At 46.8% G+C, this 24,448-nt stretch overlaps 8 protein-coding genes across 8 annotated transcripts; 5 read left to right on the top strand and 3 right to left on the bottom strand.

The window, feature by feature from the left end:
* Positions 1–4,490: 4,490 nt before the first annotated feature.
* On the top strand, positions 4,491–6,183 carry N7487_009237 (uncharacterized protein; the record flags this gene model as incomplete). The annotated part of the gene is made up of 4 exons (XM_056876967.1): positions 4,491–4,714; positions 4,780–5,014; positions 5,224–5,974; positions 6,035–6,183. 4 exons carry the CDS (start codon positions 4,491–4,493, stop codon positions 6,181–6,183), a joined length of 1,359 nt encoding a protein of 452 aa, XP_056725547.1.
* A 478-nt stretch (positions 6,184–6,661) lies between these two features.
* Positions 6,662–7,526, top strand: N7487_009236 (uncharacterized protein; the record flags this gene model as incomplete). Its single annotated transcript, XM_056876966.1, has 4 exons — positions 6,662–6,736; positions 6,801–6,900; positions 6,980–7,263; positions 7,323–7,526. The coding sequence occupies 4 exons, from the start codon at positions 6,662–6,664 to the stop codon at positions 7,524–7,526; spliced, it is 663 nt and encodes a 220-aa protein (XP_056725546.1).
* Positions 7,527–8,297: 771 nt separating this feature from the next.
* N7487_009235 (uncharacterized protein) lies at positions 8,298–10,184 on the top strand (the record flags this gene model as incomplete). Its single annotated transcript, XM_056876965.1, has 5 exons — positions 8,298–8,522; positions 8,590–9,258; positions 9,321–9,720; positions 9,780–9,880; positions 9,957–10,184. The coding sequence occupies 5 exons, from the start codon at positions 8,298–8,300 to the stop codon at positions 10,182–10,184; spliced, it is 1,623 nt and encodes a 540-aa protein (XP_056725545.1).
* Positions 10,185–12,669: 2,485 nt separating this feature from the next.
* On the top strand, positions 12,670–13,748 carry N7487_009234 (glycoside hydrolase family 43 protein; the record flags this gene model as incomplete). Its single annotated transcript, XM_056876964.1, has 2 exons — positions 12,670–12,990; positions 13,074–13,748. The coding sequence occupies 2 exons, from the start codon at positions 12,670–12,672 to the stop codon at positions 13,746–13,748; spliced, it is 996 nt and encodes a 331-aa protein (XP_056725544.1).
* Positions 13,749–14,180: 432 nt separating this feature from the next.
* On the bottom strand, positions 14,181–16,004 carry N7487_009233 (BCS1 and AAA domain-containing protein; the record flags this gene model as incomplete). Its single annotated transcript, XM_056876963.1, has 1 exon — positions 14,181–16,004. One exon carries the CDS (start codon positions 16,002–16,004, stop codon positions 14,181–14,183), a length of 1,824 nt encoding a protein of 607 aa, XP_056725543.1.
* Positions 16,005–18,144: 2,140 nt separating this feature from the next.
* Positions 18,145–20,364, bottom strand: N7487_009232 (uncharacterized protein; the record flags this gene model as incomplete). Its single annotated transcript, XM_056876962.1, has 3 exons — positions 18,145–19,728; positions 19,787–20,013; positions 20,094–20,364. The coding sequence occupies 3 exons, from the start codon at positions 20,362–20,364 to the stop codon at positions 18,145–18,147; spliced, it is 2,082 nt and encodes a 693-aa protein (XP_056725542.1).
* A 477-nt stretch (positions 20,365–20,841) lies between these two features.
* On the bottom strand, positions 20,842–23,098 carry N7487_009231 (nucleotide pyrophosphatase/phosphodiesterase family protein; the record flags this gene model as incomplete). Its single annotated transcript, XM_056876961.1, has 3 exons — positions 20,842–21,287; positions 21,342–22,608; positions 22,664–23,098. The coding sequence occupies 3 exons, from the start codon at positions 23,096–23,098 to the stop codon at positions 20,842–20,844; spliced, it is 2,148 nt and encodes a 715-aa protein (XP_056725541.1).
* A 718-nt stretch (positions 23,099–23,816) lies between these two features.
* Positions 23,817–24,208, top strand: N7487_009230 (uncharacterized protein; the record flags this gene model as incomplete). The annotated part of the gene is made up of 2 exons (XM_056876960.1): positions 23,817–24,095; positions 24,191–24,208. The coding sequence occupies 2 exons, from the start codon at positions 23,817–23,819 to the stop codon at positions 24,206–24,208; spliced, it is 297 nt and encodes a 98-aa protein (XP_056725540.1).
* Between the last annotated feature and the right edge of the window lie 240 nt (positions 24,209–24,448).

Here is a 24,448-nt window from a genome sequence, read left to right as displayed (position 1 = left end):
GGAATTGATGCGCTATGCGGCTCCAGATGGCTTAAAAGATCAAATTGTCAACCTGTCGAATATGAGGCTATATGGGTGCTTAACGTACTCAAGGCTTCTGAAGAGAGTACAATCTAACAAGATGGCTCCGAGAGCAGAGATCGGCTATCTTGTAGGCTATGTTTCAAAGAGCCTATACAAGATCTGGTTTCCATACAAAGGGCGAGCAGGCATAGGCAGAGTTGAAGTTGTAAGAGATGCTGTATTCGATGAATCGAGACAGTACTCTAAAACGAAGCCTTTACCGCAAGAAGAAGATGCAATTAGTACTATGACAAATGGACTAAGCGCTAAGAACTGGCCCCAAGTGCTCTCAATGGAAGAAGCGCAGTCAGAATTGAGCATAGAGATGCGTATGCCGATGTCAATTGCTCGCATAACTCTCAATGATGACGTCGAAAACCGAGAACAAGGTACTGCACCAGAGGCGGTAAATGAAGAAATCCAGGAATCTAGAGTTGTGGAGCAAGCTCAAACTCTAGATAGTAGGGAGGAGACACCAAGGGTCCCCCCTTTAAAGGAAACACCTGTTTTACCTTTAACACCGGCTTCAATGGCAGGCCCTGCTTCAGTGGTAGAACATATCTCAATGATAGAGGTAAGGGATCAAGAACAGATCCCTGGGAGCTTCCCTATGTCACCACAGAGAGCCTCACCACAAAGAGCACTATCGTCGATTGCTACGATTGAGAGTACGCCACATGAGAGATCTCCTACCTCGCTATCTTCGCCAGATCCGATCAATGTCATACAGTCGATCGAAGCTGAAGGGGGAGAGGGAGATCAATATGATGAAGATGAAGCAGAGATAGAGCGTCAATTGCAACAAGAGATGCAGTATACGCCTACTCCAGAGCCAGAAGATCGGCCTACTAGAGAGATCTCTGCGTCAATTGATGAATCTAACATCATCTCAGGCCCCAGAATACGGAAGCCAAAGGCAGATCCAGACTACACTGCATATCTATCGCTAGACGAGAAACAGCTAGCCGAGCCACCAAGCCTTCTATATGCCTTTACAACAGGTATTACGAAGAAGCTCAATATGCAAAACAGACTGCATAGAGATCAGATGCCTCCACCACCAGAGAACTGGAAGCGGCTAAAAATCCATCCCTTTGCCACGCAATTGAAGGCAGCTGCGGAGTTTGAAATTGAGACCTTAAAGGCTAAAGAGACCTTCTCTCAGGTTGCATTACCGAACAAAAAGAGCACCCAGATCTTGCCATTGAAGTGGGTATTTACATACAAATTTGATGCAGATGGTATGCTCGAGAAGTTCAAAGCAAGAATCTGCGTGAGAGGAGATCTACAGTGGATGTCAACTGAAGAAAAGAGAGCTGCTACACTAGCTGTCAAAACAGCGAGAGCAGTATTCGCACTAGTTGCCGCCTTTGATCTAGATATGATTCAGAGAGATGTGGTTACCGCATTCCTGAATTCAATGCTAGAAAGCGAGGTTTATACCAAGTGTCCACCAGGCTTCGAAGCACTAAATCAGTGCTGGCTCCTGCATAGAGCCCTCTACGGATTGCGCATGTCACCAAGGCTTTGGCAGCAAGAAGCTACAAAGGTGCTAGTAAAACTAGGCCTTACCCCAGTGGAAGAAGATCCATGCATCTTTACAACCAAAGGCATTATTGTCTTTTTCTACGTGGACGATATCATCATCGTCAATCACCCCAAACAGGCTAAAGAAGCCGCTTTACTAGATCAAAATCTAAAGAAGCAATGGGAGCTTCGAGAACTGGATGCAAGCTGGTTCTTGAATATACGTATTATACGTGATAGAGAGCAGAAGAAGCTCTGGTTATGCCAAGATAGCTACATCGAGAGCATGGCACACAAATACAATCTCGTCACAGAGAGAAAAATAGGGTCCCCACTGAGCATTGAGCCTCTAGTACCCTATGATGGGGTGGCATCACCGCAACAGATTCATGGTTTCCAGGCCAAGGTTGGATCTGCGCAGTATGCCACCACCATTACCCGGGTAGATGCTGCAAAAGCAACCTCCAAAGTGGCTGAATTCCTTACAAATCCAGGACCAAAGCATATAGATGCAGTCGATCGCATCATACAGTATCTCTATGAGACACGCTTTTGGGCCATTGAATACGGCATCAGAACACCAAACAAACAACCTAGAAATCGAGATACGACCCTGACGATGGCGGCGAAATCAGTTGAATTTGCAAGCGATGCGTCGTTCGGAGACCATAAAGATCGAAAGAGCTCCGAAGGGTATATCTGCAAGTTATATGGTGGCCCAATCGATTGGAAGGCCACTAAGCAGAAGACTGTCACCACATCGACTACCGAGGCCGAACTACTAGCTTTAGCAGAGGCAGGAAAAACCGTACAGTGGTGGCGACGAGTGCTTAATGCACTAGGCTTCGAACCAGATCACCCACTATCCATCATGTGTGACAACCAGCAAACTGTCGATTTATTGACGAAGGAAGGGGCCGCGATGCATACGAAGCTCCGGCATGTTGACATCAATCGATGCTGGATGAAGCAAGAAGTTAGCGCAGGTCGAGTATATGTGGACTGGGTACCAACTGCTGCGATGCCAGCAGATGGGCTCACCAAAGCTCTGACGAAGCAGAAGCAGGGACACTTCAGAGAGTTGGTTGGAATGAGGGACGTAGGTCACATGATTCGTCACATGACCTCTGAGAACAGAGGCTGTTTTGCGGAAACTGCATAAATCGACGATTTGAGCCGAGATCAGTGAGGAGACAGGTGAGGTAAGTTGGAATCACTTGCGAATCATTTGCGAAGCGGTTGCGAAGCAGCTGCGAAACAGTTGGAAGAAAGGCAGTCCTTGAGAGCTTTGAATAGCTTCAAGAACTGGGGGGTGTGTCAAGTACTATGCATTTATGCATGCTGAAATTACCAGGTCTTTACAAACCGGGAAATCAATGGACCGTCATGATAACGGTACCATACAAAAATACATACATTGCTTAATCAGCTATGTCCGCCGAGATTGGAAAAGAGCGGATCTTGTCATTTTAGTTAGTTAGAGAATTTACATATGTCAGATTTACCATACATTGTCGTATCCGTCTATTTCTGTCAGTTATGACCATTCTGTCCGTGTCAAAACGAGATTGGCACGTTAGGTATCTGTCCAGAAAGTCTACCTAGGTAGGTCCTTTTTGTTGCTCAGCATAACATAAGCTCGTATGAAGGAACCCCGGGGATTTCCCGAATCGCCAAGGTGGATGTTGAGATAAGGGGGTACCCGAGATTGCCCACTTGCCGTTGTCAACTCGAAATCTGTGAAGAGTCGTATCAATGATTCTATCAGACCGGATAAGCGGCTGCTGGCAAGCACATGATGGTGGTTCAGCTTCTCTGCAGATCGCTTGTTATATCCGACCTTCAGCCCGATGTTGAGACCTGCTCTGCACATTCTAAGCCAGCGTCGTATTTGTCTTCAACGAACATTCCAGAAAAATGAGTAAAACCAAATTCAAGTGTACCCAGTCAATATATCGAGGCTAATCCATTCTACCCGTCAATCATCTTACTAACCCCAGCATATGAATTAATCATCTGATTTTCAGACAACATCAGACATCGATGCCACATTTCTTCGGTCTCGCGCAGTCGCATCCTCTCTCGGTGATTACTTTCTGTGCGAGTGGCTTCCCTTCTGCATCTGGCTCTATAACCGATATGAATGTTTCGCTCTACTGGTACGAGTGAGTGGTGGTTCGGACGGAGAGCGGGATAGAGGTGATCACTGAATTATGGGGGGTCGTCGAAAGCCCACGGGCGGGTGGTACTGCCCGGTGCTAATGAGCACCATATCGAGCACTATATCGATTCGTTTTTTTCTTCTTCTTTGGAAGTGGTAAGAAAGGCATGCCTAAGCCTGAGGCTCCTTTGGTGGAATGGAACAAGTGCCAAGTTCATGTGTATATGCATGGTGCATGGCAAAGGTGAGACCGAAATGGATGTCAACTGATCCGCTGGGCGCTGCCACAGATTCCCAGTTTCTATTCAACCACAATTGAATGACTCAACAAGCCAAATGTAAATCTCAACAAACCAGTGACCATTTCACCCAATCCAAGTTTACCAGTTCTCAAAAGTGCACAGGTAGTTTGCAGGTTGAATAATCCAATGTTGAATAATCAAAAAGTTCCTCCTGCCCGACCAATCAGATGCTCGTATTCCTGGAAGCCCCGCTTTGCCCATCTCAAAGGGCCTTCTGAGTGCTCCCTTTGGGCAATGAACGCAGCGTTGCAGATACTAGAAACTATATAACCTCGGCTCCGGGTATGTAGAAGGGTTAAGTAGTAATAATCTCTGATCTTGCGATACTCACAAATTCCCGATTACCCTATCGTTATATTCCATTCTCCATAAGAGAGCGTTGTCACCATGCGGACCCCTCCGAGCTTTTCTACTTACATTTCCAAGGTATTTTCAACATGGTGCAACTAGAGGACGGCCTTGGAGTCGATATCAACGGCACCGTGGAGGTTTTACAATCGTCATCCGAAGATACGCTTGAAAATGCACTCGACACAACTGCAGAGAAACCCAATCCCAATGAAACATGGAATTGGGATGATGATCCGAGCAATCCTTACAACTGGCCAACAAGCCAAAAAGTCCTCCAAGTAGTGATGATTGGTTGGTCGGCATTTACAACGTTGGTTATTCCTTCCATAGTTCCACGCAACGTGAAGATGACTTGAAATCTGACATCTAATCTAGGACCGTTGGAGTCTCTATACTATCACCTGCCCACTCGCAGCTCATGGAAGAATTCGATGTTAGCAGCACCGTTGCTATATTACCCTTGTCGCTCTACGTTTTCGCTCTAGCCCTTGGTCCTATCGTTGGCGGGCCTCTCTCTGAAACTGTGGGGAGATACCCAGTCTACATAGGAGCGATAGGTCTAGGCACTTTATTTACTCTAGGTGTTGGATTTTGTCCCACCTTTGCTGGGGTTTGTGTTTTACGTTTCTTGGCTGGTTTATGCTACGCACCAACACTAGCGATTGCGGCTGGAACTCTCAATGAGACCTTCAAGCCAGTTCATCGCGCTCTTCCCTCGGCTATCTTCATTCTCACACCCTTTTTGGGTCCTGGTCTAGGGTCAATACTCCTTGAATCAACGTTATTTTCAAGTTCTCCATCTTGCTGACTATTTCCTAGGCCTGTCATTGGAAGTTTTATAGTCAATCGGAAAGGCTGGCGTTGGACACAGTGGGCAACGATCTTCTTCGCCATCTTCACGGGCATCACAGTTGCAATTACCAAAGAGACCTTTCACCCTATCATCAAGCGTCATCGTGCCAAGGAACTCGGATTAGAGCTTCCCCCATCCCCCCTCTCTCTTCGAAGCTACGCCTATTTGTAACAATTTCTCTCCTCCGCCCTATCCACATGCTTCTAACCGAACCCATCGTTGGGTTTATTTGCCTTTACATTGCTTGCGAATTCGCAACACTCTTCTCGTTCTTCGCAGCCTTTCCATTGATCTTTCAAGGTATTTATCATTTCAACATCGAGGACTCCGGCCTTGTCTTCTTGGCTATTGTCATCGGAAGCATACTAGGAACTGTCACTGTCATATTATGCAACATTTTCCTTTACCTTCCAAAAGTCTCAAAGCATCCAGACGGGCAAGTCCCACCCGAATATCGCCTCTACCCGGCGCTAATAGGTAGTGTTGGACTACCGATCGCATTGTTCTGGTTTGCATGGACTACCAGAGCTGACATCTCCTGGGCGAGTCCAGTCGTTGCAATCGTCGTTTTTGCATGGGGAAATCTATGTGTCTTTGTGAGCACAACGCAGTACATTGTGGATACTTATCATGGCCTCACTGTCGCAAGTGCAATGAGCGCCAATGGTTTGGCACGCTATGGACTCGCAGCTGCTTTCCCTCTGTTTACCGTCCAAAGTGAGTATCTACCTGTTTGGATGACAGTCGACTGAAAATATATGCTTACGTGTCTTACAGTGTACACCAGGCTCGGTGCAGGGTGGGCGTCTAGCTTGCTTGGGTTTATTGCAGTGGCACTTTTGCCAGTTCCGTGGGTCCTTTTCAAGAGTGGAAAGAGACTGAGAGCTCTGAGTAAATATGAAACCGCGGAGAATAGTACCAAGTGACGGTACATTCTGAGTACATGACATGCTTTATGATTTCCAGCGGTAGTAAATAGTTCTCTTCACAGGTATAACGCATGCTCAGCCAATATATTTAATACCACGCAATCAACAAGATGATTTACTTCTTTGTATTACTGTAATCGTTATCCGCGAGACATTTTCATTCGGGGGGTTAACCTGATTATTGATTGTTCCCCAGTGGCCAAAATACCCCTTCCCAACGAGAACGACATCCAACTTTGGAAATATAAAGGTTGGGCCCGAGGCCCCGGAAATCCACCCGAACCTAAATTTAATCGACGTTTAGTGTTGAGATCCGAAGGTTTGTTGGGAACAGCTTCAAAGATTTGTACCTCAACCCCGGGACCCTGAATATGAATAATCATAAAATAACGCGACGGACTATAGAAAGAGCACAATCCCAGCATTCCTATCTGTGTACATTTCCAGTCTATCGTCAAATAATACCACTCTTATTATGCCTGCTCCTCAAATAACCTTTTATTTCGACATTGGCAGTCCCTTCGCCTGCATCGCGTTCCATGCGTTGAGGGTAAGTCTAATATTCCAAAGTATTGAATTGAACCAATGAAAAATTGGCTAATGATTGTCTATAGACATCCCCTGTCTTCGCGACATGTGATATTGTCTATGTCCCCGTCTCCCTGCGAAACCTATTTCAGACCTGCCAAAACACACCTCCTCTTGCGGTCAAGAGTATGTCACTTTTCCTTCTTTCTTCTAGCACTTCCCATTACCTACTCTACGTTTGAAGTATGCTAATTCCCCATTATAGACAAGTTCCAATGGATCAATCGAGAGCGTATTTACTGGGCTCGTCGCTTTCAGGTTCCCATGTCCGAAGCTATCCCAGAGGGATTTCCTGCACCCACCTCGGACGTTCAGCTCGCTCTCTCCCTTCTAGCTACACAATTTCCCGATAAGTTAGTTCCTATCGTGGATAGGCTCTATCGCGGGTTCTGGGAAGAGGGAAACTCAAAGGTTCTCACTGAGTCCGGTTTCGCTGCTGTCTTTGAAAGTGAGCTTGGCGCCGAGAACGCTAAGCAAATTTTGGATCAGGTACGTTTCATCTTGTCTACGTGACAGGTTTTTTTTTCCTCTCTAATCTTGTTTTACAGTTCAAAGGTAGTGAGGCGAAAGCCATTTTGGATGGAAATACACAACAGGTTTTCACCTCCGGCGCCTTCGGGTTGCCTTGGTTTGATTGCGTAAACGCGCAAGGGGAAAAGGAAGGGTTCTGGGGGATTGATCATTTGGGAAGACTGGTGGATTTTCTGCAACTAGATGACAGTCTAGACAAGTCTTTCCGCGTCTTACTCTGACATCTAGCACCACGTGTTGAAATTTGATTTCGGATTTCGGTCAAGATCGACCATCCTCCACAGCCGTTCGGATAGGCGTCAAATCAGCCTATGAGCCGCCGGTTGATTTTCAATTGGAAAATGATGTTAGGACAATATATAGAGCAGTATACCATAGCAAATGTATGTCTTTGCACTTATTACTAAAAGTTTAATTGGTTGTCATAGACACCCACACATTGCATCGTTGATTTGTGAAATTCTTCTTGCTCCTCGCTTTTTCCGAGTAAAATTAGCCGATACCCCGACATCACAAAGATGATTACTCAATTCCATTATGCTGTATATGCAAACAATGTGTCTAACAGGGGGCAAAAGTCACTATTTCATTCACGTGGTGACGCGATCCCGCATCGAATGGCAACATGTTGTTGAATGAAGGCTTGGCCCTAGCTAAATCTATTGGGCATTCCGCGTGTTGCGCAGACTTCCCAAGCGATCTTTTAACACTAAAATTATCTTGCATGGGCCCCTCCATCTAACCGGATTTGCTCTCCCCATGCAGATCGAGCACACACTAGACATTGAATTCATCATCAGAGGCCCAAATGTCACCTTTTAAGCACAAAGTTCCATTACATTTTCTCCGCGGCACCACTTCGCAGCGCAAACCAGCATCGGATTGAGAACATTGCGCAATCCTCGGCGTAGGGCACGAGTGACAATGTCTATCCTGTATAAAAAGACCCAAGTCCAAATCATCGGAGTTATCAACCGCACTTAAGATCAACAATGTCGGGCAAAAGCTCCGTGTCGTCGCTTGACTCGAAGCAGCCGGCTGTCACAATTGTTCAACAGACGTCAATCCCCACCCAAAATTACGATGGAACAAGTGGGGTGTTGGCTGGCGGTGGCTCACTGGAGTTCTATGAGCCCATACCGGAGTACGAAGGGAGACATCGATATGACCCACTTGCCGAGTGGACGGAAAAGGAAGAGAAGCAACTAGTCCGAAGGGTAATCAAGACCCTTCCCCGGATTTTCATACTGTGGATCAACCGACTAACATTCGAGGAAAATATAGCTCGACTACAGGATCTGTTCTTGGGTTTGTCTGATGTTCTTTGCCCTTCAGCTGGATCGGGGAAATATCGGACAAGCGTTATCTGACGGAATGCTTGATGACCTCGGGTTATCAACTAATCAGTATAACTATGGAATGACGATATTCTACCTCTGCTTCCTGTGCGCAGAAGTGCCATCGCAAATGATCTCGAAAAAGCTTGGTCCCGACGTATGGATTCCGATTCAAATGGTTCTCTGGAGTGTACTCGGAATCTGTCAGGGCCTAGTCAGCGGCGAGCACAGCTTCTATGCTACCCGCGCACTGCTTGGTCTGATTGAAGGTGGCTTCATTCCCGATGCACTCCTTTACCTTTCCTACTTCTATACGAATAAGGAGCTCCCTATGCGGGTCGCCTTTTTCTACTGTTGCTCCAACGGCACTGCTATCGTCGCAGCATTCTTGGCATTTGGAATTCTGCGCATGCGATCCATAGGCGACTGGGAAGGTTGGAGGTGGCTGTTTGTTCTCGAGGGCGCTTTGACACTGCTTATTGGTGTCATCTCTTGGTTCTATCTACCTCCGGGTCCGACCCAAACTGCAAGCTGGTTCCGAGGAAAGGATGGTTGGTTCTCAGAGAGGGAAGAAATCATCATGGTCAATCGAGTCCTGCGAGATGATCCAGGAAAGGTACGTATAAGGCGGGTTCGTTTTCAAAATTTACGCACACACAAACTAACTCTGGACCCTAGGGTGGCATGCATAATCGTCAAGGTCTCACACCCAAACTTCTGTGGGATGCTCTAATGGACTATGATCTTTGGCCAATGTATCTCATCAGTCTCACACTGCTGGTTCCTACCAATCCCGAATCAGCATACCTGACCCTCTTTTTAAGGTCACTTGGCTTCGATACTTTCGAAGTAAATCTTCTCACCATTCCTGCAACCGTGTTGTTCTTGATCCAATTGGTCTTTTGGTCTTGGGTCTCCGAGAAAATCAACAACCGCATGGCTATTGTGCTATTTTATTCTTTCTGGGTTTTCCCTCTTTTGATGGCACTCGAGTTGATGCCGGCAACTGCAAGTCCTTGGAGCTGGTACGCAGTTACAGTTCTGGTTATTGGTTTCCCCTACGTTCATTCTATCAACGGTTAGTACTAATATCTTCCAACAATACCTCACCTTTGCTGATGAAGTTTCTTCTTATAGTCAGTTTGATCTCGCGGAACGCTGGTTCGGTCCGCACGCGCACTGTGGGAAGTGCAGTATATAATATGATTTGCCAAGCAGGTGCTATCATTTCATCCAACGTATGTTCACCAATACGCCCAGCGGCACTTTTCATACTTTAACTTAGATTTATGACTAACATATTTTCCATTTCAGATCTACCGAACGGATGATAAACCCTACTACCGCAAGGGAAACAAGATTCTTCTTGCTATTGTGGCATGGAATGTCGTGGTCACCATCTTCATTAAGGTCTACTATACACGGAGAAACAAGACACGTGAACAGATTTGGAATGCTATGAGCCCCGAGCAGAAACACCATTACCTGAGCACAACGAAAGATGAGGGTAACAAAAGATTGGACTTCCGATTTGCCCACTAGTTCTCGACGAATATATTTGTCTTTGCAGTCGACGATTCACGAAGTCTTCGGAGATCAACACATACATATATATTTCTGCGAGTGGTTGTTAAAATGCAAGTGTCACCTGGGTCAAGCTAATTGATTGCAGTGGATATATGACTTGAATGAGATTCCATGTCTATAGAATGTTTCGAAGGCCAAAAGAACATATAAATTATTTCTACTGTTCAAAATTTCTAATGATATTGCATGGTTCTCTTTTGTCCTGAGGGGGTTGACAACCATATTATGTTTTCTTCTTGTCAACATTTTTAGATATGATGTTTGCAACGATGTTTGATACCTGCACTGCAGACTTTACACTATTTTTTTTCGTTTGCAATAGCTACTTGATTTAACTAGCCTGTCAGATGCCAGATACCTTATTAGACTCAGGGCGCAATTGTAGGTTAACTCCTAGCAACACTTTTAAACCGGAGAGTGTGCAGGCCGTGGTTCCTAAGCACTCTGCAGCTCCAAAGGAAACCATATTCCTTTATTCCAGTCACAATCGGGTTCTTACTTTCATATCTCACACCTTTATGTCAAAAGTCAGGCGACATTTCCCTCGCCCGACACATTCAGTGCGATATCGTGAAAACCCGGGTTCTCAGTGTTTTCACCCCCATCCCTGTCATGTTTTCGACGCCGATCATAAAAACTAGTCGGCATATGGCCCCCGGTGACATCATAAGGTGAGTGGAAAATCCTCACCGACTGGTTGGGCACTTGGCCATCTCAGCCGCTACAATGCGGGGTAAAGAGGGACAACAGAACAAGCTTGATGGTGTATGCCTGTCAATGAGAAGGGTCTTGTTTCGATTTGATATTGGCGGTCGCGGTCCTGAAATAGTAAACGATCGGTCGATCGGCCTAGTTTTACTGAGGCTTTTATGTCGCTATATTTCTAGTTTCTGTAGTTGTCCATAACATCGGAGATTCCATTTTCCATTGTAGAATGTTTTTTTCTTCCAGATTCCTTTTTTTCTGAGTCCTGCCATTTGAATACCATAACTTCAAAATCATAACAAATAATCCATGTATGACGGAGCCATGTGTGCCCCGATGACCACGAGTGCCAGCACATAAAAGCCATGCGCCTCGTGTGACCCAACTTGGACCCCTCCTGGGGTGGCTTATTCTCTATTTTCTCTCGGCCTATCACCTTAGCGAAATATATATCGGCTAGGGGTAAATTGTCTGAGGTGTCATTTCTAGGCTGCATATTTTTCCGGGTTATTTTCTTGTTTTGGGGCGCTTTCTACTACTTTTTTTCGCCCTTGCATAATCCCCTTTCTAGTTTTCTCTTTCCCCAAGGTGAAATTTAGTGAAAACCCTGGATTCAAGGTACACCAGGTCATGTTACTAGGCTATACTTTCGAAGCTTTGACCTTGATCAATAACCCTAAGCCCCTAGTCTGAAGTGCCTTGCCGAATCTGGCCCAGCTTGGCGATTTTATCTACATATTTTAGTCCCCGGTCACCCCTAGTCAACCCCACATGAAGATTAACTCTGACTCGTACAAGATCTTCCGGCTTAATAACTATCTACACTGTGGATTTACAGCACAGCCGAACCCAGGCTGACTGCGATGATGGAGGCATTTACATCTTACATGGACCCATACCTAGGACTTTTAATCGTCTCAAACTACGCCCAGGAACGGGGATACACTGGCATTCACCCAATTATAGAGCAGTTATCTAGGGATGCCCAGTCCTGTTGAGAATCGGAAGCCTAGACTCAAACAAAACAATGTCCCGAGACGGACCAAACCCAATATCCTTTGTGCCCTCGGGATATATTCAGAGTCCTCGGTGGTGGGAATATTTGAAAGAAAAATATATTCCCACGCTTCTTGTTACAGTCTTGAGATTGCTTCATATTGTTTGTTTTTGTTTCTTTTGTTTCCTTTCGTTTATGTAGTCCCCTAGTGACCCAGGTGATGCAGCCCTTCATTCACCTGCAAGCCATCAAAACGCCTTCCAGGTCCCTCCCGCGGTCCTTACCTTTTAGCTTTCAAGTACTCTATAGCGCAGACCTATAATTGGGCTCCACTAGAATGAATACACAGAATATAAAAAAAAAAAAAAAGAAAAACACGAAGTGCCAGCACAAGCTCACACATGAGTGGATAGTCTAAATTACTCTTTGTCCAGTCCCGATGCCACCTGATAGACCCCTCCATCAGGCGTTGCGGCTGATGCTTTTCTTTCAATAACTCCCCTCTCTACTGCTCGGGGTAATTATACCCCTCGGAGCCAAGCAGACGCCGAGCATGTGGTCTTACCTTAGTTCTCTTGGTACCCTAACTCCAATGCAGACCCTGTTCCCCTACCTTTAGACAATGGCGGTCAAATCTACATATAAGAAGGGCTTGTCTCCCCTGCCCTGGTTAATTTAGATCTACATGATCAGCAAGTTTATTCTTTCAGACCTCCACCCATAGATCAATCATCCAATATGCGGTCTTTTATCAAATCTACTTCCACATGGGCTCTACTAGCCCTATCCCTCCTCCCCGGTGTCCTGAGTTCACCTCTATTTGAAACGCGAGCAAAGGGTGCCTGGCTGGGCCTCAATACCAATTTCCCAGACCCCAGTTTCATGAAAGCGGCCGACAACAGATGGTACGCCTTCGGCACCAACGGTAACGGAAAACGCGTCCAAGTTGCCGTTTCGGATGACTTCAAATCATGGACACTTCTCGATGTAGAAGCCCTCCCCACAATATCAACATGGGAAACCGAGAATGATCACTGGGCGCCAGATGTTGTGATGAGAGTAAGTTTCCTCGGCTTCCGAAGAAAAAAAAAAAAAAAAAGGCCTGCCCTACCCCCCAAAACAAATAACTAATTACCTCCCAGGACGACGGAAAATACGTTATGTATTACTCCGGCGAGGCAAAATCAAACCTCAGACACCACTGCGTCGGCACAGCCATCGCAGACCACCCAGCAGGACCCTACGTCCCAAGCAACACACCCCTATCATGCCGCCTCGATCGAGGAGGATCAATCGACCCAGCAGGCTTCAAAGACAAAGACGGCAGTCGCTACGTCGTCTTCAAGGTCGACGGTAACAGCGTCGGCCACGGCGGCGACTGCAACAACGGCGTCGAGCCACTCGTTTCCACGCCGATTTTGCTCCAGAAGGTTGCCGCTGACGGTGTCACTCCTATCGGGGACGCGGTGCAGATCCTCGATCGCAATACTGCTGATGGGGATGGCCCGCTTGTCGAGGCACCGAATCTGATTCTCCATGGTGATACGTACTTTTTGTTTTATTCTACTCATTGCTTTACCGACCCGGCTTATGATGTGCGCTATGCTACCGCGAAGAGTATTACCGGGCCTTATACTAAGACCAATGTTCCTATGATCAATGCGCAGAATACCGGGCTTATTTCGCCTGGGGGTGGGAATGTTTGTGGTTGTGGGGATCGCATGTTGTTCCATGGGTTCTGTACTGAGGAGAGGACCAGTCGGTGTATGTATGTGGCTGATGTGATTATCGATGGGAAGACTGCATCGATTGCCTGAGGGTTTGGTTGTTGTTTTTCTTTTTGAATTGTTTTTCTGTTTGTGCGGCAACTTTGGCTTTACGTCGGACTTTTATGAAGTCTGGTCGCTTTGGATAGTATATACCCCGGATTTTGAGGGCTTGCATGTGATATTGGATAGCAATGAGATACTCTTTTGCAATTTTGAGAACATTAATACTTTGGGAATTGTCTAGACCATTGCATGGTACTATTCTCTGAATCTTTTAACAAAATACCTGTATCGCAGAGTGACATTTGAAAAAGCAAGTGAATGCACAGTAGGTACAGAAAGTTTGCTCAATCTTCGTGAAGTAATATTTGGTCTGCAGATACATGTACTCCAATTATAACTCCAATTATATTATTTAGAGATGATATCCCGTATCTCATATCGTTGTATCGTTCTAGGCATGCCTGCATGCACCTAAGCTTAATCCTTTTCCTCTCCCTCTTCCTCCGTCTCTTCCTCCGCTTCTCGCTCAGAGGCACGCTTCTTCTCCCGCGCCGTTTCCACCCACTCCGCTGCACCCTTAATGGCTAACTCGGGTGTCTCCTTATAATTAAGAAGATATCCCTGAATCTCCGCAGCAGTAAACTCGCCACTCGGAATAATAGCACCAAACTCAGACGCCAAGTCGGTGATGCGGGATCGGAGGGATACAAGGCGCTGCAGTTCTTCTTTCTTGGTCTTTTCCACTCCTCCATTACTCTCCTCGGAGTTTTGGATAATCTTGCCGTTCGCCTTGGTATTATCAACAATGGTAGTTGTGGGCAACTTGACTGAACCATTGGTGCCATTGCTGTGGATTGCTGGGGCGCCGCGACGCGCAATATCATTGTCCTTCGCCCCGTAGATCGAGGTGAAAAGCTCCTTAATATCTGCTTCGCTGGTGTATCCGAAACTGATCTTCATATCCACGCGACCAGGACGGAGGAGAGCCGGGTCCAGCTTTTCCACGTGGTTGGTAGTCATAATGAGGATACGGCCTTCACTAGCGGCAACTCCATCGATCACATTCAGAAGTCCTGAAAGTGTGATTCCACCTTTCTTCGTACTTTCTTTTGCGCCTGCACTATCCGCTGCGGCGGTGCTATCCTTGGGGGTAGCATCACTCGCGGGGTTATCCGAAGTAGGCGTAGATGCAGTTGCGGCGGTCCGAGTCTTTGTAATACCAGCTGAATCGATATCTTCAAGTAGGATAATGCATCGGCGCGGTAGTTCCGAGAAGAGTGACAACAGAGCCTCCTCGTCCAAGGCTGTAGAGTTCAAATCAAGCAAGTAGAGCTTTAAGCCGAGGATTCCGGCCGCTGCAAAGCATAAACTGGTCTTGCCAGTTCCCGGAGGACCGTGTAGAAGGTATCCACGCCGATACGGGATTCCACGGTTATTGTACCAGCGGCGCGTGCGAGGGTGCAGGTATTCCTTGATATCATCAAGGAAGTCTTGTTTTTGTTCTTGGTCAAGAATGACGGTAGAAAGAGGACGCGGTAAGCGTGCCATACACCGATACCAGTTGAAGGATTGGCCAGCAGCAATCCGGGAACCGCGGTAGATTACCGTGCGGTTCCTGTCGCGCTCGACATACGCCTGTTGTGCTTCGGCTAGCAGTGTTTTCAAAATCGCGGGATTCCGACCGAGACACGAGAGGAAGATTCGCTCGTTGTTCATTACATACCACATCCCCCCGTCCCGATGTTCACGCTCGAGCATGAGCGGACGGTTCTTGTACCAGAAATAATGGCTGCCTTCCGAGGGAGTAAATTGCATTTTCTTGTATTTGTCCCGGGCGGTAACCTTGGCCCAGTACGAATCGAAAGAGGCGTCTTTTCCATTGTCAAAGGTCTCTTCGTCGTCGTCCTCATCTTGCTCGAGGTCCTCCTCGTCTGTTTCATCTTGGTTCCAGTAACTGTTGGTTTTGAGACCGGCGACGAATCGATTTGTATTTTTCATATGCGGCTGGCGGGAGATCCAGAACATTAGATAATGGAATATCTCGTCGTCCAGGCGAATCTCGGCTCTTGACACGAACAACTCATTGAAGTGCTCCCAAATGACAAAGAAAACGTATCGAGCAGTTGCGCCAAAGACAGCAATGCTGACTAGGATTTGCAGGTAGGCGCTGATATCAAAATTAAGGTAGGACATCAATATGCGCGAGATGAAGCCATAGCCGGGGACTAGGACCTCCAACATGGCCGTGTCCGTCGTGGACAACGGCCCCGTTGTGGTGGGGATGGTTTGGTTGGCATCCATGATCGATAGACCACAAAATGTCACAAGGATTTGGATCTGATTTTGAGATAATAAGGTGAAGAGGGAAAGGGAGGACCCTGAAGATCAAAATCAAATCACACTCCACACTTTTATAGGTTCCGGGCAACTTAGCTGAAGAGCCTCATGTGTTGGCCGGTCCCGCTCGGACACAGAATGCACCAAGCTGAGCCTGAGTTGCGCCTGACCCACCTCGTGCGAACTTCGCCTCGCAGGATTCATCGGGGTTGATTGGATTGGATTCAGTTGGGCTGCTTAGCTGCAGACGCTGCCTGGACCTGACTCATCATTGCTGCAGGTCACTGGGGTGCCATTCCTCCCACGTCATAGGGACCAGGATTGGAACTAAAAGAGAGTCAACCTAAGAGTAAGCGCTAGATGCGCATCAAATTAGAAACATAACAAATAGGAACAGTAATGGAACAAACAGTAATGGGGAAAAAGATAAAAGAGCAAAAAAAGAAATCTCTCCCTCGGGGAATCGAACCCCGGTCTCCCGCGCTTATCGGTGTTAATGACAAGCGGAAATCATCACCACTAGACCAAGGAAGATATGATGGTTGAGTTGCTGCTCGACCACTTGGCTGGTTGATGGAAGTACGGGGACATTTAAGCTACATAACCCAAGGCACTCAACATCAACTATATTCCGGAACAACGCAACCCTAAGTTGAAGTCTATCTATAACACACAACTCTCTATAAATTCATACAAGTTACATTGATTTACATATATCTTGCTTTGTTTATTCATGTCAATACTCCCATCATATTGGGCAAGCAAATATGTGGTGACCGTTGGTGACCGCAGCAATATATATTTCTCATTCTCAAGTCATGTCCCATATTTCGATATCGCTTTCTTCTTCGTATACCTCTACCATCTACCTAGCCGTAAAAAGGAAGTGATATCGAGCATTAATCTAAAAGAAATACCCAAAATTTGAAGGGTTATACTAGCATGCCAAACAATGGCAATTTGTTTGCCTACGTTCGTGTTTTAGCAGGCACAAATTCATTAAGTATATCCATCAACCTCTCACGGAATATACTCTTACCTTCACTTATTGACCAATTAATTTCTCTTCACTCCACCTGTTACTTCCATCCATCAAGTCTTCCCAGCATGATCCAGCGACCGGTCTTCGCTCGACCAGACACCAATATACCCATCTCCACAAGAGCCCAGAGAAAACCAACCCTACACAACCACTAGGGAATGTGCCCTCCCGATATGCACCTTACCAAGAAGTACTCCATGCCTCTTGCTATGGGCAACCGTCTCGCCCAATGGTATTTGTACCACCTCGACAGACGTCCAAGGCTATAGTATTAGTTACCATACTGTGATACCATTGAATTTAACAGCAACTGTAACAGCCTTCCAGTTAGTTCGACGACAGAGAATTTCACCCACTATGAGGAATTTAGCGAGAACAGAGATAATGCATCTTCAATTTCCCTTCTTTTAGTTTTCATTTATAGTTTGTTTCTTTTGAAGTGCTTAGCATTGTTATTCTGTACCTTAATTCCCAGCTTGTGCCCAACAATCGCTCATTTGACGGCTCTGTGCATATCAGATATGGCCAAACCGGTTCACGGAATCCTCGACTGGCAGAGGTGGTAGTTGTTTGGGAAGAACCAGTCCCCAAGCTGGATCATCTCCGACATCAATTCGGATGAACTCCAAGTTGAAAATTATCAAATTGTACCACCGAGGTGTTAAGAGTTTTCTTCCTATAGGCATCACTGAGCTTTCTCCATCCTCTCATCTCATCAGACTACATTAATTAACCCGGTAATCGCACAGCAACGCCAGGGTTTGCTTTATCTATTAGAGTTGTAGGCTTTGGTGCTGGTTGTGCCGGTTGTGGAGCTACTAGTGTTGAATTTTGAGACGACATTTGAGGAGGACGTATATATTATGCCTTGTAGATTGCTGCATTGACTTGGTTTCTGGTAATATATAGCTATTCTGAGTTTACCCCTCTGAGACTAGGTCAATCCAAAGGATGGCAACAAAAGGACTTCTGAACATCGTAAGTGATGCCCAGGGATACAGATAAGCTTAAGGATAGTAACACCATCAAACGGTCTTTCAATATATAAATCTAACTGCAAACTTAAGAGATATTGCCCCATAGCTTGACTACTTTGTCAGTAGATCCAGATGCCAACATTTTGCCATCGGACGAGAATGCAACAGAGTTGACTCGATCTGAACGGCGTGTGAGCACCTTCCGTGCAACGCACGTGGTGGTATCCCAGAGTATGATCGAGCCATCTAAAGATGCCGATGCCACCAATTTACCATCTGGTGAGAATTTCACAGATGACACACGATTTGAATGGCCCTCAAGTGTTTCTTTTAGAGCGCCAGTAGTATGCCAGAGCTTAACTGTGTTATCATCAGATCCAGACGCGACCAATTTACCATCAGGTGAGAATGCCACGGAAGCCACCCATCTGGAATGACCCTCAAGCGTTCTGTATATAGTGCCTGGGATGGTATTCCAGAGTTTGATTGTGTTGTCATAGCATCCAGATGCCACCAATCTACCATCTGGTGAGAATGCCACAGAGCTGACGCCATCGGAATGGACCAAAAGTGTATTTTGTATCGCGCCGTTGATAGTACTCCAAATTTTAATCTCATCGGACCCAGATGCCACTAATTTACCATCAGGTGAAAATGCCACAGATGTCACCCGATTTGAATGGCTCCCAAGCGTTTTATGCATAGTACCATCAGTCTGCCATAGCGTAACTGTGTGATCATAAGATCCAGATGCCACACATTTACTATCGGGAGAGAACGCCACGGAAGTCACAAATCGGGAATGGCCCACAAGCGTTCTGTATAGAGTGTTTGTCGTAGTGTGCCAGAGGTCGATTGTGGTATCATCAGATCCAGATGCCATCAGTCGACCATCGGGTGAGAATGCCACGGAATTCACCCATGGGGTTTGGCTCTCAAGCCTAAGGGGAAGCGGGATTTGGACAGCTCTGGCACTACTTTGTTCCACTGGGTGAAACTTTACAGTTTCGTTGCTTGAAGTTTGGAGAGACAAGGCTCCCAATTCCTCTGTTTTCGGAATAAAAGTTTCGAATACCTCTGGGGACTTGGTAGTCGAGGCAAACTTTCCTGTCATTGAGTCAGGTGTTGATGCGGTAGGTGACTCTGGAGACTTGGTAGTGTTCCATGATCCCAATTGCTCCGTCACTAAGTCAAGCGATGATGTAGTATGTGCCTCTTTATACACCAGTGGAGGAGCCGATTGGCGATTATAGGGCAATATATGATCAATCCACCTGTGCTGTAAAGCATCTTTGGCTGACATTCTGCCTGCCGGGGTAGGGTGCATAAGAGACAAGACAAACTCAACTCCAGGTTGACTGACTTCGTTGGCCAAAAGTTGATTGGAAGGAAATATGTTAGGCGTTTGGACGTAGGTAAAGAGCAACCCTGGATGCTTGAATGTGGGTTGCTTGGTCAAAATTTGGAACATGATCTCTCCAGCCGCCCAAATGTCAACGGCATATGGAGTGCCTTGTGCAGTGAATCCAAAGAGTTCAGGGGCAATATATCCGAATGTACCCTTCATGGTCGTTGATTTTCCAAGGCCATACTCGATACGTTTGCTGATCCCAAAGTCTGCGATCTTTACCCACCAATCATTTGGTGGACAAGATCTCAAAAGGATATTCTACATAGGATTAGAGTTCTCGATCAATTGAGTGGTTGATATTCATTGCAAACCTTACATTCGGTTTCAAATCACGATGTGCATAGCCATTCTCGTGCATTAAATCCAGGCCCTCCAGAATCTGGGACATGATGCACTGCGCCTCAAATTCCGGCAGCGGTTGCTTCTGGCCATGGAGATAATCTTGCAGATCCCCAAGCTCAAGATATTCCATTGCAATAAATAACTTGGCTTCGGTCTGGTACCACCCCAACGACTTGACAAAACATCGCTCGTACTGCTGATCTGTTAGAAGTGTTCCTTGCATTGGATAGCTGGTAGACAAGCCTTTGCGTGCGAGAATCTCGCAATGGCCTCAAGCTCACGGCCATAGTCTACTTGCCGGCGCACTTCCATCTGCTTTATTGCACGGACGTAATGACCATGGCTGTTTCCCTTTGTGCATCTCTCCAGCCACACCTCTCCAAATCCACCATCGCCTATCTTCTTCTCGCGCTGCCAGTGTTCTGATTTTTTTATTGGCCGACGGGAAAGGGATTCCTGCTGGTAGTAGGTGTGCACTGTCTCGTATTTGCTACCAGCTGGGAAATGTGTCTCGAGCTTAGAATCGAGAACCCAGTCTGGAACTGTCGGCATCTGGAAACAAGGAAGGAGTGAGGAAAGAAGCAAAGATATATCTCGAGAGAATGATGTAGTTGAGGTTTTGTAGTTGGATATACGGGTAAAGTAGTAGAAGCACTAAATAAGTGAATTTGGAAATCCCCCGAGTCTCAGAGGAGGCTGAGAATGGAGATGAGGGGGTTCTTGCTGCGGTAATCGTGCCAAGCGCCTAACACCAACTGGGCACCTTGCATCAACGTTGTCAGTGGCTAAAATTAGCGCGTGAATTTGGAATTCAATACCAAGGGCTACGAGCAGGGCCTCTAGATCCATAGGAAGGCGAAAAAGTTGTAGATGATGAGGCTGGAGTTGACAGGATTGTATAGCATATCGCGGGTGTGATATGCTAACTGAGCCAACACCGCAGAGAGTAAAAAGCATTTAAACATTAAATACGTGAATATGGGTATCTATCGAAATGCAAGGGCAAATGGAGAAAATGGAGCAAAATTATCAACTCTCAGACTCTGGGTGCTTGCCCTGAACAGCATCAGCGACGCCGCCAGCCCAGTTCTTCAGGTCATCGAATTTGTGCCAAAGTGTGCCCCACCATGTCGAGCCCTTTTCGTCGTCACTTTGATGGTCTGTGGCGGGTGGTGCTTCAGCTGTTGGGGTTGGGTTCGGTGCTGGTTGTTCTGGTTTGGGCTGCACTGGCTTTGGCTGTGCGGGCGATGGTTGAGGAGGTGATAGCTCCGCGGGTGATGGCTCTGCGGGTGACGGCTGCGGGGGTCTAGATGGTGCTGAAGTTTGAGCCGGAGGATCCGGAGGTGTCTCCAAGACCGGTGTGTTCTCATCCGAGTGCAGGCCAATTGGCTTCAGCGGGAGTCGTAGTGTGCCATTGCTTGGAAGGGGATCAACACCCAAAGAGTCACAGACGATGTTATATACCTCGATGTTTTCTATACAAATCTGTTAGGTCAAATCTCAATCCGCGGTTGGGAGTAGGCACTTACGGAAAACTTCCACCCGGCTGTTTGGCTTATGCGGGAAGGCTGGGCCGCGCGCAATAAAGATCGCACGCATCAATGGATGCTCATGATCATATCCATGGATACCATTAGGATGGTATTGTTTCCCAGTCTTCAAGGCCTCTTTGACATCGAACTCTCCCCGATTGACGATAGCCCACCCCGTCTTAGGGATCACCCACAAGGGCGCAATGCGTTCATTGTTCGAGAAGTGATACCGTTCAGGCATTGTCTCACGTGTATAGAATTCAAACGCATGCCCGTAATCCGGAGCTACCTTCTCTAGCTGTTTCCGGAGTGTGTCCAGATCCTCGGGGTGCTTGGGGCGTAGACCTGCAGATGGCCACCCATCAATATGCTCAATCAAATTATAATCAATGAGATCGTCCAACTGGATTAACCTTTCTGTAGAGGTAGTGGCCATGCCATGGTCCGAGACAACCACGATGTTGACCACCTCGGTGAGATTGCGTCGCTCAAGACCAGTCATAATGCCGGCGATCATGTTATCCGCTTCGGAAATCGTCTTTCGAATCTCAGTGCTGTTAGGGCCAAATTTATGCCCATCCTGATCAACGTTAGGAACGTAGGCCACGATAAACTGTGGGCGCTCAGGTGTTATCTGCGATTTATCCTCGAGACCTGGGAGGTCCAAAAACTCAAGGACCCGATCCACCTTGTGAGACAAGACTTCCGTCCCGTTGTATTTGTCCAAAAAGGTTGGCTCCTTGTCACCAATGTGCGCCTCAGACCCCGGCCACATATGGATGGCGGTCTTCACATGCTGCTTTTCTGCTGTGACCCAGAGGGGTTCCGCCATCCACCACTTAGGTTGCATGCTCACAGTCGGATGGGTATAGTAGAATTCCTCCTTCATACTCGGGTCCCAAAATGTGTTACCTACAATCCCATGACTTTCGGGGTAGAGTCCGGTCATAAGCGTGAAGTGATTTGGGAATGTGACGCTCGGGAAGCTGGGGTTCATGTATTGCGGGGAAACGCCATTGGCGACGAGGGAGTTCAGCGCAGGGGTCAGGCCACGGTCAAGAAAGTCGGCTCTGAAGCCATCAAGCGAGATATAGATTGTGGTTGGCGCAAAGAGAGCTGTGCCGTTCGAGAGCAAGGGTGGAGGGTGTGCCCGTGAAGCCCGGAAACCGCCCGAGGCTTTATACGCCCCTAGGAGGAGGATGACGAAGAGAATGGCGACCAGAGCAATTATAAATAAGATCTTTCGCCACGAAGGCCGTGGAGGCTAAGTAGCGGACGTGTTAGTAGAGGGCGTAGAAACCAACCACGGTACGTCTCACCGGCTCGTATGTGTATTCGCCTTTACTGTCCAAATCCAATGATGATCCGCTCAAAAGGGATGCATTATCATCACCAATCCCCTCTTCCATCTCATACATCAGCTCCCCATCCTCGCTGACTCTCTCACGACGTGACCCCCTCCGCTGTCGCCGCTGCTTTTTCGTTTTCCCGATCTTCACACTGCTACCATTTGGACTGAAAATCCTCCGTAGACCCTGCCCAGTGCCTCGGCGTATCAAAAGTTTCTCCAGCTCCTCTTCATCTTCTAGCACTGCTCGGTCGTGCTCTGCGATTTCCAGGGTGCTGCGGTTCTGATCGAGGAGGGCGTCATCGTCGGAATCAGAGTCCTGCTCGGAGGGCGACCGCAACGAAGATGCATCGTTGTCGTAATTTGCAGGAGAAAGAAGGGAATGACTAGTGTCTGGGCGGCGCATTGCTAGCCTGATAGAGACATGAGAAAGGAGCTGACTTGGAGAAAGGGAGATCGCAGGAATGCCAAGACCCGGCAATCAGTTGCGATAAGCCAGATCTATGAGAATTGTTTGTTATTTCTTGTTTGGCTTCAGATATTAGTACGGGCTGTTGATTTGGTGTATTTTGTTCATTTTCAAAATTCAATATAATGAAGTTATTCCTAGGAGTATCATACTCACTAGGTCAAGTTACAGCTATAATCCTTTGTTGTTGGGTTTGTGTACAGCTTGCCTATTCCGGCTCAACACCTGCATAATCGCCTAAACTCGTTCTAATATTTGGGAATCTTACAGCCCTTGCGACGGTTCGATTTTGTCATGGTCAATCAGATGGTACGGCTTGGTTCCTGATCTGCACTAGCCTCATATTACAACACTTGCCTTCAAGGTTGACAACGTAATATTGCCCTATATGGAAGCCCTGGAGCTCACACTCATAATATGGTGATATGGGATAATATAGATATTCGAGATGAATCGATAGAATTACAGAGAAAGATCAAAGAGAAGCTCAACTTAGAGGCACAGTGCCTGAGCATTCCCATGGACTTTAGTTGAAAGTCCAGCGCCAGCATACGACGAGAAACCAACGAGGGCAGCAATTTTGTATGAAATGGAATGGCACCTTTATTTGTTACCTTTCTTCAATTGATTTTTAAACAACACAAGAAACGTGGGAATGGCAAGAAATTGGGTGCTGAGTATTGGAGACTTGAAACCTAATATACTAGACACACCGTCATCATCAGCACCGGCGGCATCGGCTAGTGAATACCAGCCGTCGGTTTTATCCCGTACTAGCAGGAACAGACGTATGTCGACCGGAAAGCAGAGAGCCGCCGGCAAGCCAAATACCACCGGCAAGGAAAATGCCATCTTCAAAGCCAACTCGACGAAGAACATCACAATACACACTCCAGGTCCCGTGGGCAAGAACAAACGTACCCTCGACAGCAAAGTTAGGGTTATAATGTCAGCTCTGACAGTGAGGTTCACTAGTAGGACAGGTATCTAGGAAGAGAGAAGAACTCGCTAATTCACTAAAAAGTATAGTGTTACACCTGCCCTTAGACCAGCCAGTTACCAACTAGGCCAAAAAGACCACTATATCTGAGCATTACGCTCAGGTAGTCCAGGCTCCGTTATATATAGTGCGTATCATGACAGGAGTCATCTTACCTACCGGTTGACTTCCGATCTTTGCTTATCGGCAAGCTGCACTTTTGAACAATACTATCGCATTGCCCTGGTTAGAGGTCAGGTGAAGGTTTAGGTACAACCTATTCTGAACTTCAATATATTCAATCCATC

Source organism: Penicillium crustosum (assembly GCF_028827405.1).
Source record: "Penicillium crustosum strain IBT 35664 chromosome Unknown utg000004l_segment0_segment0, whole genome shotgun sequence".
NCBI lineage: Eukaryota > Fungi > Ascomycota > Eurotiomycetes > Eurotiales > Aspergillaceae > Penicillium > Penicillium crustosum.
Note: the sequence above shows the minus strand (reverse complement) of the source record. Positions and strands in the feature narration are given on the sequence as shown.